The sequence below is a fragment of the Punica granatum genome, chromosome 6 (assembly GCF_007655135.1).
Source record: "Punica granatum isolate Tunisia-2019 chromosome 6, ASM765513v2, whole genome shotgun sequence".
Lineage (NCBI taxonomy): Eukaryota > Viridiplantae > Streptophyta > Magnoliopsida > Myrtales > Lythraceae > Punica > Punica granatum.
The window spans coordinates 15763037-15777851 of record NC_045132.1 but is presented as its reverse complement, the minus strand read 5'-3'; the positions used below and the strand labels follow the sequence as shown (position 1 = coordinate 15777851).

The following is a 14815-nucleotide window of genomic DNA, read 5'->3' as shown; positions in this document are numbered from 1 at the left end:
AGAAGTATGATCCGCTCCATGATTACTTCGTCGACAACATATGTATTGCTCGTGGTGGACATTGCTTGGCGACTATATTCTTGTATCTTATTGATGTTGAGAAAGACGGGGAAACAGTTTTTCAAAATGCAGAGGTTGTTAGTTAGGACCCTGTTAGTTTCATCTCATGTTACCTGTGCGGCTAACCTTATTTGATAATCTTAACAATTTCTAGGCTAAGATATCTTTTAGATGGGACAACTTAACAGCCAACGGTATATTAACAGCATCGTACATTTGTTGGCAGTCGGGTCATATTGCCCCATAATAAACTGAGCTTCCTCATTCGATTGGACCGATCTGCAATAAGGACTAGTAGATAAATCCCGAACCCTTATCCCCACCAATCTCATCAAATACCAGTGAATTGACCTGAATAACTGATCGTTTTTATATTATGTATATTTGTCGTCGTCTCTTAAGTCATTTCTTGCAAGATAATGTTCGCTATACGTGTCTTGAATTCCACTGGTTTTGTTATATTATGCCTTTTTTTTTTCCCCTCAATTCAGTGAGTAATAGCTCCACAATTCTCCTTTAACAAGGGCCTCCACGGAGGAGAGCCTCAACCACAGATGAGGATCTATGAGTCTGTGCAAAGAAGGGTATTCAGGTAGTAACTCATTGGCCTCTTACAATCATTCAAAACTTCTCAAAAATGAATCAATCCTGTTCATTCCTTTGAAACCTGGACTGGATCGGAGCGGCTGGTTACGCAGCAAAACGTATAACAGAAATGGGGGCTCAGCGACCCATTTTTCTGGACACATTTCTCTCTTGAATGAGTAGCCACTCAATCTGCAGAACTGTTGGCTTCTTCTATCGCTTGTGAAACTCAACTGGACATCTCTCGAATTGCTTCTGGTTTCCTGTATATCATCCGTTAAAGACTTGATCTTCCGAGGGACTTCTTAATTCTCCTTTTCGATACGCTCAAACAGGATCTTTGAGTCAGTTTCCAAGACAACTGAGTTCCCATCCCTTCTCCATAACAAAGCCTAAGACCATCTTTAACGGCCATAGCTTCTGCTCCTAAAACAGAATCAGCCCATAGTTATTCCCAATGTCCTGCATTAAATGAATCTTTATGTCCCCATGCCCTTCTAGTTTTTCCCATTTCTCAGCAGGTGCTACATCTCTTCTGCCCGTCCCCGTTTCTTCCACCTCCTTCTTTAATAAGCATATTGGACAGTTCATTTATTCCAGCACCACAGCATTGAGCCTGTAAAACCCCCCTCACAACCTTCTTTTCCAAGCATACCCGAGAGTGATAGCTATATATATTCTTCCCGAGATCCACCTTCTCCTCATCCTTCATCTCGAACAGTCCAAGCAGCCAAAGATCAGTGGGAGACACCTCTTTTCTTATAACCTGTAACCCTGTAAACCTGAACTACACACATTTACACCATCCACAGTGTAGTAAAGCATTCTATCAGTTGTTCCTGTCCACAAAAAGGGCAATCAGCTCCATCTGTCACTTTCCTTCTCTTCATATCCCCATAGGTTGCAACAGCATTGGCACAACATTAATTTCCACAGGAAATTTTTAACCTTAAGGGGACGATCGATGCTCCAAGTAATGTTCCTGGTTCTCTGATCCCCACACTATGGGAAAGGGATAGCCTATTGAATGATGGCTTAAAATGGCAGCCTTCTCTTCATCTGAAATGTGTCCTTCTAGACAAGATAATAGATCCTTCTCGTATCACATCTATTCCTTCCAATAGACTACTGCACAGCCCGATTCTGTTGCCTCATTTTTAGGCTGCAAGTAATCCTCCTGGGAGAAATACTTACCCTCAAGGATCTTAGCCCAATACGCATCACAATTATGGTAGGCTCTCCAGGCCATTTTAGCCAGCAAAGCTTTATCGAATCTCAACAAGTCTTTGAAACCCAATCCTTAACATTTAGGCAAAGTTAGATCATGCCATTTTTTTTTCCAGTGAATCCTTTTGTGGGCAAAAGGATCCGAAGGCTGACTATTTTGCATTTGCATTTTAGGAACTAGAATCTGGAAATTTCATGTAGTTCCCCGGGATTGAAAAATGGAAGTTTGTGCAGTTTCTATGTCAACTGAATGGTTCAGACAGGGCCACAAGCAATGCTCTTAACCGATTCTTCTTTAACAGTAGGAGAAGTCGTAGGGTCTGCTAGAAAACAGAATCGGCTTCCCCTTTATCCTGTTCTCTTTTATATATACTTGTAAAATGATCAGTTCATTTTATCCTTGTTACACCGGGAGAGAGTGTTGTGCGGGCTTGTAGCTTTTGTAGCCTTATCGACCCCAAATGATATATTTCAGTCCTTTCTGCTGGTCAGTTTGTAACTAAAGTCTTCACTTGTTATACGAACATCCCGAACTGAGATTTTGCAGTGCCTGTGGTGTAGTGACTTACGAGATGAAATTCGAGATAATACATGTTCAATAAAGTCATTTCCGCTGATGATTCAGAAAAACATATCATCATCACACCTGAAGCTTCCGCTATGCGACATCGACCTCGAAGTGGCTCGGGCTCAAATTGAAAATTATATTGAGAGATACAAATTTGGAAAATAACAGAGAGAGAAGAGCATAAACTGAACAATCATGGAAACTGAGACATAGAGAAAACTGAAAGAAAAGCCGACTTATCATTTAATCGTGACTGTACAATTCACGGAGTCAAAATCAAACTAAATTCTCGACAATTAGACACCCCAATTAACTTCCATGATTCACATTACAAGAGATTCATAATGAAATCAATTGAACGATTGTTCATTTCATCAAAAAAACCCACAAAACCCTGCTTAGCCGATGTCGTGGAATAATCGAAAAACAGTTAAACCGTGAAAGAAAATTCTGAATTTATCAAACCAATTAGAGCAGTATGCAGCGGTCATACGTGAGTCACAGTGCTGGAGGGAGAAGACGGCACAGTGTTTCCCGTGGACGCTTTGATGATGGTCTTGACAATCGCGAAACAGAGTCTCCCTTCAACTCGGTAAGACCAGACCTGGACCACATCATCCTCCACTAACCCGTTCTCCGGATCGTGGGTGATCTTGTTCCACCCCGTGTTCAACACAAAGACATGGCTGGAAGACATCTTCCACCTCCTGAGGCTGAGGGTCGAGACCCTGAGGCAAGGCTCGATGACTGGAACACATATGTTCCCTCCACTCTTGAGCCGCTGCCACTCTTCCTGACCGAGGAAATTCGCGAGGACCCGACAACTTGGAAGCAAGAAACGGCCTTGGTCCGCCTTCATGTCGCTGCAAGTCAGTTTCTTTTGCAAGATAAGCTTCACATTAGACCCGCCCATGGACTGAATTGTGGAGAGGACCACCATCGGTAGTCCCGGGTATTCGGGCACGAACACGGCCATGGCAGAGGCAGACCCATCACCAACTGTCGCCTGCTTAAGACCCGTTTCGCAGCAGCATTTCTTGCCAATTCTCGAAGGAGCCGCTGCAATCATCAGGGGAGCCCCAACATCCACAGCTTTCTTGAACAATCTCTTCGCCCGGACCGATCTTCTGTTCGTGATCATACCTAGACGTCCGTTGAACACCCGGATTTCCACCTCCAGTGGAGAATCCAACTGAGCAAGTCGATTGGCCACGATTGAGGCCACATTAGCCAAGAGAGAAAGGTCCAAGAACTCCGCCATCAACGCTCTCGAACCCCTGGAACGAATTAGAGCAGTAAACCCTGGCACTAAGACAAATTGAGACGATCAGGATGCAAAGTCTCTGTTCAACGCTCTCGAGCCTCCAGAAGAACTCGATCAGTATACAGGATTGCTTGAGAACCAACACAACTTGAGATGATCGGACACGGAGAGTGGTGTGCGTGAGTCTCTATCCCAGAGAAACAGAGACAGAGGAGAGGAAATGTCGGTCGGAGGGTTATACTGGCGCCCAACGGCCAACGGCTAGTCCTTCTCAAAGGTGGCTTCAGTTTGGAGCAGCTTCTTCCTTACTGGGCTGGGCCGTGGGCCAGTCCACTAAAACATTTAAATTGTGACATCGTGCCGGCCTTTTGGTTACCTGTTAGACCCAAAATGTCAAGCTTCCGGGATATAAAAACGATGGAGCTCCCCGTTATTAAATATGGGTTGGGCGATATTAATTATAAAAGAAAATAGGGGTTGGCACCGGAAAATTAAAATAAATAAAATAATTAATTAATTATAAAGATGGAGCTTGCCAAAATTAAGTAGCCAAATGATATAATATTCAAAAAAAGTGACGCGGATTGAGAATTCACTTTCAAAAAGAAAAATAAATTAAGAGATAACTAGTACGTAATTCTGCGCATTGCACAGGCGTTTTTGAAAGAAAAACGATAAAGAATATCATGAAAACTTGAAAGAAAATTTCTGCAAGATTAGAGAGTTTGATAAGATTATATGAGAGTTTTCATAATGAGAGTATTTTGGTTTAATCATTATATAGATGAAGATAAAAAAAATTAGTTAATTACCTCTATCTTAATAAGATAGTTAATACTGAGATGGACTTAATCCGAAATTATTTCATATATTAATTTGCTTATGTGCATTCCTTTAAATTTCTATTTTTATTTTTTAATTAATATATATTTAACTAACGATTCATTTGTTTCAACTTAATTAAGTACATAAAAGTTAGGTAAGTTAATTATAAGATAAAATGAATGCAAGAAAGAGGAAAAGTAGAGCGATAAAGATATAAATTATTTATGCTGCATTTGGTTTTAAAGTAGGATTTTAAAATCATATTTTGATTTTGAAAAAGAGTGGTATAAATGGAGCCCACCCTTTGACTTTGTATGGATTTTTTGTTTCATTGTGAAAAAAAATGGTATAAATGAGGCCCACTCTTTGATTTTGTATGAGTTATTTTGTTTTGTTGTGAATAGAATTAGATTAAAATTGTGATTTTAAAATTATATTGGGAAACCAAACAAGCCTTTAATCATTAAGCAAAAATCACTTAATGAAATAAGTAAAAAATTTTGACTTATTAAAATAAATTATTCTTTATTTACTGACGTTGTTTATCCCTCACAAAACTTTTATCATCCTTATTATTCATCCATTCTTCCTATATATTTCTTCTCTTAATTAATTACGTGCTTAATTTTTAAATACTTAATATACTAAACACAACCTAACACTACCTAAGTCTTTCTGTCTAATGTTACTTGAAAGGGCAGAATTCATTAAGGGAGTGGACCCAAAGGGACGAAAGCATTAATGAGATAAGACTGGAAAATTTGATTGCAGAGGAGTGCAAATTAATATTATATACATTGCTAGCACTTGAGGCAAAGGGGTGGATGGTGACGGCAACACCAACGCAAGCAAAGAGGCCAATCACAGTCACAGGCAGACCCCTAAAATATTTGTTTAAGAAAGACGTTTTCTTTTTTATTATCTTTTGGGCATAAAAAATAAATGTAATAAAAATGAAGGGTTGAAAGCTAAATACAAAAAATTGAAGGGTCAATTGCTCAAATGCTCCGAAAGTTCTCAAAGGCTGATGTGGCGCATTTTGGTTACCCAAATTGAAGTACCCAATTACACGATATCGAGAGGTCAAAATTAAATACCTATAATAAACTAGCTCGTAAGCCCGCGCATTGCACGAGATTTCTCCTTGTCATTATTAAGAAAATTGTCAATTGATAACTCGTTATAGTACTTGTTTATTCTTATATTTTAATCATTTTTAATTAATACATAAATTATAAATAATAATTCCCCTAGCAATTATCCTGTTTAGCTTAATAATAATTATATATAGATATATATTTAATAATAACAACATTAATAATAATAATAATAATAAAACACCCCAACAATTATCACGTTTGGCTTATACTATGATGATAATGATGGTGGAAGTTAGGGAAACATTAGGCATACGAAGAGTCGGTGAATAAAAAGCCTCCACTTCGAATCTATGTAGAATATACAACTAGGTATTTTTGTCCGCGGCATTGCATGAGACTTTTATGACAAATATATTTTTATTTGCATAATTCAAAATTAATTGTTTTAGTTAAATTTCAAAATTTTCTCGAAAGGATATTCATTTTTTTCTATAGTATATAAATATCTACTAATTGTAACCAAATATCTATAAGAATTTTGATCAAATCCATATATTAAAAATATATTGGAGAAGCAAAAGAAAAATAGTGGTGTAATGTTTTCAAAATTATCAATTTTTCAATCCGATAAAATATTAGTAACTATAACTTTTTTCATTGCAATTGCTTTTTTGATAGATTTTGTTATCATGAGTAACCTCTTGAGATTTTGATTACTTTGATACACTCTACAATATTCTCTTAATTAAGATTTCTAATGAGTTATCGAAAAAACTTTGAGAATAATTTTTTATATTTTAAAAAATAAGATTTCACTATTTGTTGTGCTATTCTTACTCAAATCTCATATATTAAATTTCATGAATTTGAATAACTTTAACTAGTATGAATCAATTATTTCCATGAGAGATTTACTTAATTGAGCTTTATAAGATTTGCAATAGTTTTAAAACATCATCCAGTAAAATTTCAATTAATAATTATAAACTTTCTTTATTTTTCTAAGATTATAAATATTTATTTACTATGGAAATAACTATAATGACTCAAATCAATGCATTCTTCATTTCCATATTTGCTACTATTATTTATAATAATATGTATTATTAATTAACTTTTATTTAACATATTAATTTATGAATTACAATACATTTACTATTATATATTTATTATACAACATTGACGGTAAAATTTACATTGAATTGGCATTGGCATTGATGGTAAAAATACTATTATGAGGCCATTAATGCAAACAAGCAAAAAAGAGAGTAGATTTTATCTTTTATTCCTAATTTATTAGTGTTGGGAGGTGAAAATTAACATTTTTTAATATCATATTTAACAATTTTAATTATGGATCATAATTTATTACTTTCCACATGTATATATATATATTATATATATGTATATTATAATATCTCTCTGTTGTGATATATTGATTGTAAAGTATATATACAATCTAATTCATTAATTGTAGTCAAGTTTATATATATGCGTGGGTTATTATCCCAAAATTCACGAAGTTTATAAGAATTATTTGTTCTACTAATTTTTCGTGATTTGGCCTGTAAATTCACATAGTTTTATATTGTTACCCCATCTACCAAATCGTCATTTGGTCTATTAAAAGCGTTAACGTGGACAATAACGATGCATGTGTGGCAAGTAGAAGCCTACGTGGCTTTCAGTCCAAACACCGCCTGGATGAATTCACCATTTTGCCCTCCCTTCTCACTCGATTGTAGGCATAAGCCCATGGGCGAGATCAACATTTCATTATTGGCATAAATATGAGTAAAAAAAACCCCAATCTGACCTCAATTAGGGTTGGAATATCATAAGGAAGCATTATGGCAGAGAGAATTGCTCCCTCTATTATGCAATTGGGGCTGGGAATCCTTCAATTTCAAGTTGAAAAGGCAGTTTTTGTGATTTGCGTTCACTCGGGACTTGTTGGAGGTGTGATTTCGACTGTGACTTTCATCGAAAGGTGAACTCTTGGCAGTGATCTTGGGAAACGTGTCAGCAAATGAAAACGATGAAGGTTCGATAAGTTCAACATTTTCTAGCCCTCCAAATATGTGTAAGCACAAAATGAAAGCTTTGCTTTTGACCTTGTGGAACCATGACAATTCCAAAAGATGATTTTGGAGGTGTAAATTTTGGAGAGTACGTGAACTAACATGGATATATAGGTTTAATTTTTTGGGATGATGCTAAGTGGTGATTATGACTATGTTTGGATATCGCAGGATGATGATTGTCATTTTTTTTCAATGGCATGATCCCGATTTGCACACCAAACAAGTGTTACAATAGAACCCAAAGAAAACATACTGTTGACCCAATCGAACTAAGTCCAAATATTGCAAAAGTTGATCCCATTTCCACATTTGTTGTACTACAAGCAGCACCTACCCCTATACATTATCAATTTGCAATAAAATGTAATATCTTTGAAGGCAAACCACTGCAATTAGGTAAAACGGGAAGCCAGGTACTCTAACTAGCAAACTCATCGATATGCATCTATCAATGTTGACCATACTTGAAAACTAAATATGTCATGCTTATATGTATTAGAAAGAATAATAGAAGTCCATGGGAAAGTCTACCCTCAACAATTTCACCGAAGATATCCAAATTTGACAAAGTATTGGACAAAAATGCAGGCAAGATGCTGCAACTTCTAATATCATGTTAAATCATATCCAATTGCGGTGCCGGCACCTGTTGAGACTCCACAACCAAGAAAGCATCCTTATTTGGAGGCACAATCTGATCAATCTTCATGACATGGCAATTTTTACCACTGTATACTAGGTAAAGCTTGAGGCAAACAAAAAATGGTACAAATGCTCTCCTTTGATATCTAAAAACCTAATTATCTCATATTTTAAGGGATCCAAGGAGATAACTTGAAGGGAAGTTTTGAACACAAATTTCTTTCTGACGAATTACAATATGTGCAGTCACTACAATATGACATGAAAGTCGGGATCAAGCAAACTCGACATAGAGTGACAATGAAAAATCAACAATTAAGCATCAAACAACGTATCCGGCTCAGCTGATTGCCTCATGACCGAAATCTCTTGGAAGGTAGCTTGGCGGATCCTACAAAACACATCAGTAATCTCAGTCAAGTGAACAGGACATCTATTCCGTGGTTCATCAACGAAGTAACTACTACAGGCTCGCTCCTAGTCTACTGCTACTGAACTACGACGGCAACAACCTAAAGTGTTCCTCACACCTATGCGCTTGTCCTGTCAGAGTTAGAGAATTGATAGAGAGGCAGAGATTAACCTTCAATTTCCAAAACGTGATGTCGTTGTGACAAAGAGAGGTGCATATAATCCGGATCTAGACCTCATACGACATAGGTGGAAACTACAAGTCAACAAAACTACCCACATTCGATATATCCAAGTAGTGAGGCACATCAAGGATATCCTTCACTATTTATGCTGAACAACTTCCCAAATTTGACAATTTATCTAGAAAACCAGAGACTTTGGCGGAGCAAGGCAAGAACTCTATGTGAACTTTGGGAATGGCATCTACCTTATCATATCTTATTACGCTTTCCGCCGACTCACTGACCAAGATACAACAAAAAACATTCACAATGCAATAGAATTCAAGATTCAGTAGATGATGTCCTGAAATATTTGGGGCAAAATGCCTATCAAACTATGGCGATCGCAGGACTTAGCACATCATCCATCCGCTAAGCCCATTTCACCCAAGCAAAGGAAGAGAAATTCACACAAATTCAAATGCTTCCAGATCGAGATCAATCCAAAATCGAAAAGATGGCAACAAGATTTCCTCTAAACAAAATTAATCGAAAGTTAATGCGGTTTAAATACAATTGGGCACCTAACACGACATAGAGTACACAAATCATTCAACCGATAACAAAGAACGAGAAACTGTGAATAGTTTAAGCAGTTTATCAAACTTTTTCAAATGGACACATTGTAACAATTATGAATGCATGGGTCTTAGTAACACTCACCAATCAACAAACTAGATCGTGCATTTCATCTTCATAGTTGCAATGGCAGCATTCACATCTTTTGGCACCACATCTCCACGATACATCAAACGACAAGCCATGTACTTCCCATGCCTTGGGTCACACTTGGCCATCGTGCTCGAAGGCTCAAACAAGTGATTTCGGGAACTAACTGCTGCTCGTAGAAAGCCTTTGTAGCTGAGATCACAGGGGGCGTATGAGGAGAGCATGATGATATGAGGATATGGGATGAGTCAGCTCTCTTGTATCGGTATGTACAGATCCTATCTCAAAGCATTATACCAACCCACACACGTGGTGTGAATTCTTGACCTACCCTTTCATTATCTTCAAACTCAAGTCATTTCACTTTCCAGAGAAGCCAGTCCTCTTACCACTCCTCATAGGACTAAGCGGCAGTGGCTCCTAATATCTGATAGGAAAAATATAGCGGACATAAAGGTATGTAATGTATGGCTTTGCCAATGACACCTGATATTGTTTGCTTCACTGACAAGATCAAGCATATATGTTACTAAAAGTTAGGGATTAATCTTGTGTATGCTTACAGAAGAAATAAATAGGAAAAGGATGAACCTCGTTGTTTTTCGATTTAATTCCTTTTCAAAGTCCTTGGAGTTCTGCCATCCTTCCTTCATTTTAAGCAAAGATCCAATCATGTTGCAATGAGAGCTTGAGAAATATTAGACAAATATTTTGCAGCACCATCAATTAAACTAACGCAATAAGTCCCATACTCGTTATGATATCTATGCAACTCTGAGTAGTACGCTCTCATGGTAGCCTTTAAAGAATGTTCACTATGAACAATGGCATCGGGATGTAGGTTGCCTGATTGAAGTGAAGGTGCTCTGCAGAAAAAAGTTCTCGAGATGTCCATAACTCATCAAATTTTTTTATTGCAGGAAACATAGGCTGAATAGATCAAAGGATGTCTCTAAAGAGCAACATAAGGTACCCTAACAGCACGGGAATAAAACCTTTGAACGTACCCTAGTAGAGAGCATTGACTACCGCAAGACTTAACAACATTACACGTGAGAATAGATGTCCACTATGCAAAGTTTACAACCAAAAGTTGTCCTATACAACAAGAAACTACAAAATGATAGTTCACGAGAGCAGAATGAGTTGCTAAGTTCGTAGTCAGACCACTAATAACCTTTAACTGCTGAGATAAGAACCTCAGCTACATGAATGCATCGCCATATCTGTGTATATCAGAATTGATCTAAAATATAGATTGTGTGGTCCTCATCAGTCGAGAAAATGGTTGCCAAAATAAAAGTTTTCTCCCCTGAGCAATGGTTTCACTATTGATGAGGCTCTGTTTCCCTGGGAAGGAAGTGGGCGAAGAATCTCCTCTCTCTTTCCGACAAACAAGTCTGCCACACCTATGTATTGATTCAAGCCCAATACCTCAATGAGGACGAACAAATCTCAGCACTTTGTAGCAAAAATCAACCTTTTCCAACCCACACAATTCAATTATACCTTGTAGGACAACATATCCTCGATATTCTCTAGCTTAAACAATTTAGTGGGAACATCAAAGGCATTAGCCAATATCTTGTGACGTGAATATGCTTCTAGAACAGAGAGATAGAGGGGGAGACCCGAGCAATGGTGGCCTCGGCCGCCACCTCCCAGACTAGGCCGTCGGCCACCTCTAATGTCGTTGGTGACCAGGTCTGAGGGGGTGGTGATAGGCGCCAGGTGAGCCATTACTGCCCCCTGACTGTACGTTTTACTTTTTTTTTAATTTCAATTTTTTTGTTTCATTTTATGAAATTTGATTTTGTAAATCGAGTTAATAAGCCGGACTATTAGGTCGATTCAGTCATAATTGATGTGCGATACCGTGATTGATACACGCGTTAGGATACATGTGAACGTGGCAGTTGTGGGTGACATGGCAATGATGGATGACTTGGCAGAATGTTTGTGACATTTAGTGGGAAGATTCAAGATCAATGATATAGTATTCTAGGCAAAAATTGTAAAATGAAACTATAAAGAACTAGAAATAATATGACAAAATATGTAAATAATAGACATATGAGATTAAAAATTGATGGAATCTAATGGTTGAAATTAATATCCTACCATGAAACACAAATTAGTGTTCCATCCTATAATCACCATAAAGTAACTATTCTAGTAGTACAAAACCTTTTTGCGATATAACAATTTAGGATAAATTTTTTTTCATAAAATAAATTGGCACAAATTTTCTAATTTACCACAATCAAGTACATTTAGTCAACTATCAATTCTCCACTAAGAGTGCCAGGTATTTTCTGATGTGGCAATTGACTTACCAAACACCATCTAACGTGGTGCAAACAATATAAAATAATTATTTTTAAAATTTGAATCAAAATAAAAATTAAAATTAAATGATAAAAAAGGAAAAGGGTAGGGTTCCCACTGGGCGAGAGATTTGGAACTTCTCAAAGGTTATCGTAGGTGATGGCGACCCCGTCGGCGAATCACTCCCTGACTGAGTTAGATGCGGGACTACGTCCGAGGATGGGGGTGAAAGAGAGAGGAATAGAGGAAAGGCAAAGATTTTTCATAATTCATTTTAATTTTTCTGTGTATTTTATTTTAATTAATTTTTTTTAAAAAAATAATGTCCTCTACCTCGTCAGAAAATGCTCGAAGCCGCCAATGGGAAGTAGACAGAGCGTAACTGATTGCAACAAATTAAAACGTTTTCCACCGAATTATTACAGGAAAAAACAAAAAAAGTTTATGCACCCATGTGTTATTAATTCGTAAAAGGTTTTGTACCAATTGGATGAATGAACGACATATATGAGCCCAGCACGTAGGAAGACAGATGGCGTCAATTTCAAAAGAAAAATCATATGACACTTGTCTGGCTTTTACTTTCTTAGATACCGACAAATACATAATCCAATCATGGCCATCTCACTCAAATCATCTGCGTCAGAACAGGCCACAGACACACAGACAGACGGCCGTTTGTTTTTTCCTTTCCACCCTGAAACAGAGCGGAGCTGCTGATTCGTTCACCAGTCAGTGTTCTTCCCAATTCTCTTCCTCTACTCCCTCGCAGCTTCCAGACACACCCTCCTGATTGATCTGACCTGGCCCAATCATTTCCATCTCTTCCTTCTCTCCTTGCTGTATAAATCCCCTGTCGAAGCTTCTCGCGCTTGCTACCAAACTTCAACCACCCAAATATAATAAGATCCTCCATCTCCTGCTTATAGTGCCAGAGTCATTCCACTTCCAGGACTGACTGACCTCGAACCTAGCTGGGTTCTTATGGCGACCGGCGCGGAGAAGCAGGTGATGGTGGTGGGGATCGACGAGAGCGACCATAGCCTGTACGCCCTCAGGTGGACGATCGATCGCTTCTTCGCCCCTTTCTCCCCCAACCCACCCTTCAAGCTCGTCCTCGTCCACGCCAAACCCCACCCCGCCAAGGCCGGCCTCCACGGACCTGGTACGCATGCCATTTCACTCTTCTTCCCACCCGGTTAGGGCTTAATTCCAGCTGCTGACACTCCGATTGCGTCGAACTGGAGCAGAGTTCAATGAGACTCTGTTGCAGCTGTTACTTACTGAATTTTGTGATTTGATTGGGGTGTTTTGGTGATTGAGCTGCTGCAGCTACCGCGGAGGTGATTACGTATATAGACAAGGATTTGAAGGTGATGTCAGCAAGAGTTACAAAGAAGGCTAAGGGTATTTGTTCTCGTAGATCGGTAAGATATCCATTCATTCTCGCGCTTGCGTAATCTGGTTCGTGACATGTTCGCTTGCTTGTGATTATTAATATTTCCCGTTGCTTGAATGACAATAAAACCAAGGGAAAAAAGAAGCAATCGGCAATAATATTTGAAATGTGGACCGGACACAGCATGTTTGATGCTTACGAGATGGACTTTATAGATTTGGAAATAATATTTGAACAATTTCTTGTAAAGCAATCCATCTGCTTCCCACTTCGAAGTCGCTCACGAATAAAAGGCATTGCTGATAACTTGGTTTTATATGAAAAAAATTGTGGATTGTCTAGCAAATCATTGGTGATGAACATATGAACTCTTACACTGAACTTATACCATATACTTTAGCCTCCTGTCAGTCCGTCTTCAGAAACATCATAAGCACTTTGTCAGCCAGTTTTGGTTGGTTCTATGCTCTTCTCGTCGGGAGTCTTACCAGATTGTCTGTTTTTCAGATTCAAGATGTGACAGTTGAAGTTGTGGAAGGTGATCCGAGGACTGTTCTCTGTGAGTCCACGGAGAGGCACCGCGCATCGGTCCTTGTTGTTGGTAGTCGTGGGTATGGTGCTATAAAAAGGTAAATCTTTGTTTTCGGTTTACCATAGAATGTCGGATTGTCCTAGAATGCCGCTTTTCCCAGATACTCCATCGATCGCCGTTCTAGATTATATGCATTGCAGATATGAGAAGTAACACCCGTTTTAGATTCCTTAGTGTAAATGCGTGCTCCATATGTAAATGTCCTCTGAAAATGCAAAATATTTTGCAGGGCGGTATTGGGCAGTGTGAGTGATTACTGTGCTCATCATGCTCGTTGCACGGTGATGATCGTGAAGAAGCCGAATATCAAAAATTGAGGCACTGCTTCAGTAAGATTTCCTCATAGTTTGCTACACATGTATGTGTCTTGTAGATATTGTCCGGTTTATGTAACTTCGTGTGCTATTCTATGATTGAATCGTTCGTCTGTGTAATGCTACTGCAAGCACGAAAGTCATTGAATTAAATGCATGCTTATAGTAACACCACAGGCGAACAGTGTGTTAGAATCCTCTTGTTGCTGAGAATCCATGAGCTTTTATGTGATGATCCTTTGTAAAAAAAAAAAGCAAATGTATATTTTGATGTAAAATCAGTAGATACTCTCAATGGAAGGCGACTTGGGTTAGAGCATGGAGCTTAAGTTAGACTATAGTCATGTTCATGAGGCGCGAAGAATTTAGTATGATCTTCCGGTCAATAAATCAGTCCTGTTCGTGTGCTTCCCATACGCTTTCTGCCTCTGTAGTCTATGCTAATTTTCTCAAAATGTGATCAAAATCAATTTTAATGGAACGAAGAAGCTGTATTTACTGATTGTGTAGTTCTAAGTCATGT

At 38.2% G+C, this 14815-nt stretch overlaps 2 protein-coding genes across 2 annotated transcripts; one reads left to right on the top strand and one right to left on the bottom strand.

Moving 5' to 3' along the window:
- Positions 1–2676: 2676 nt before the first annotated feature.
- On the bottom strand, positions 2677–3908 carry LOC116211864 (putative B3 domain-containing protein At2g27410). The gene has a single exon (XM_031546388.1). It carries the CDS (start codon positions 3699–3701, stop codon positions 2928–2930), a length of 774 nt encoding a protein of 257 aa, XP_031402248.1. The 5' UTR covers positions 3702–3908; the 3' UTR covers positions 2677–2927.
- An 8783-nt stretch (positions 3909–12691) lies between these two features.
- Positions 12692–14700, top strand: LOC116212503 (universal stress protein PHOS34-like). Its single transcript, XM_031547149.1, has 4 exons — positions 12692–13152; positions 13320–13414; positions 13894–14015; positions 14208–14700. Exons 1-4 carry the CDS (start codon positions 12972–12974, stop codon positions 14293–14295), a joined length of 486 nt encoding a protein of 161 aa, XP_031403009.1. The 5' UTR covers positions 12692–12971; the 3' UTR covers positions 14296–14700.
- The last annotated feature ends 115 nt before the right edge of the window (positions 14701–14815 follow it).

Excerpts from the sequence above, each read along its gene's own strand:
- LOC116211864 (XM_031546388.1), bottom strand. The coding sequence starts at position 3,701 with ATGGCGGAGTTCTTGGACCTTTCTCTCTTGGCTAATGTGGCCTCAATC.
- LOC116212503 (XM_031547149.1), top strand. The coding sequence starts at position 12,972 with ATGGCGACCGGCGCGGAGAAGCAGGTGATGGTGGTGGGGATCGACGAG. Across the intron at positions 13,153-13,319 it reads GGCCGGCCTCCACGGACCTG|CTACCGCGGAGGTGATTACG; the intron begins GTACGCATGCCA and ends GAGCTGCTGCAG. Across the intron at positions 13,415-13,893 it reads GTATTTGTTCTCGTAGATCG|ATTCAAGATGTGACAGTTGA; the intron begins GTAAGATATCCA and ends TCTGTTTTTCAG.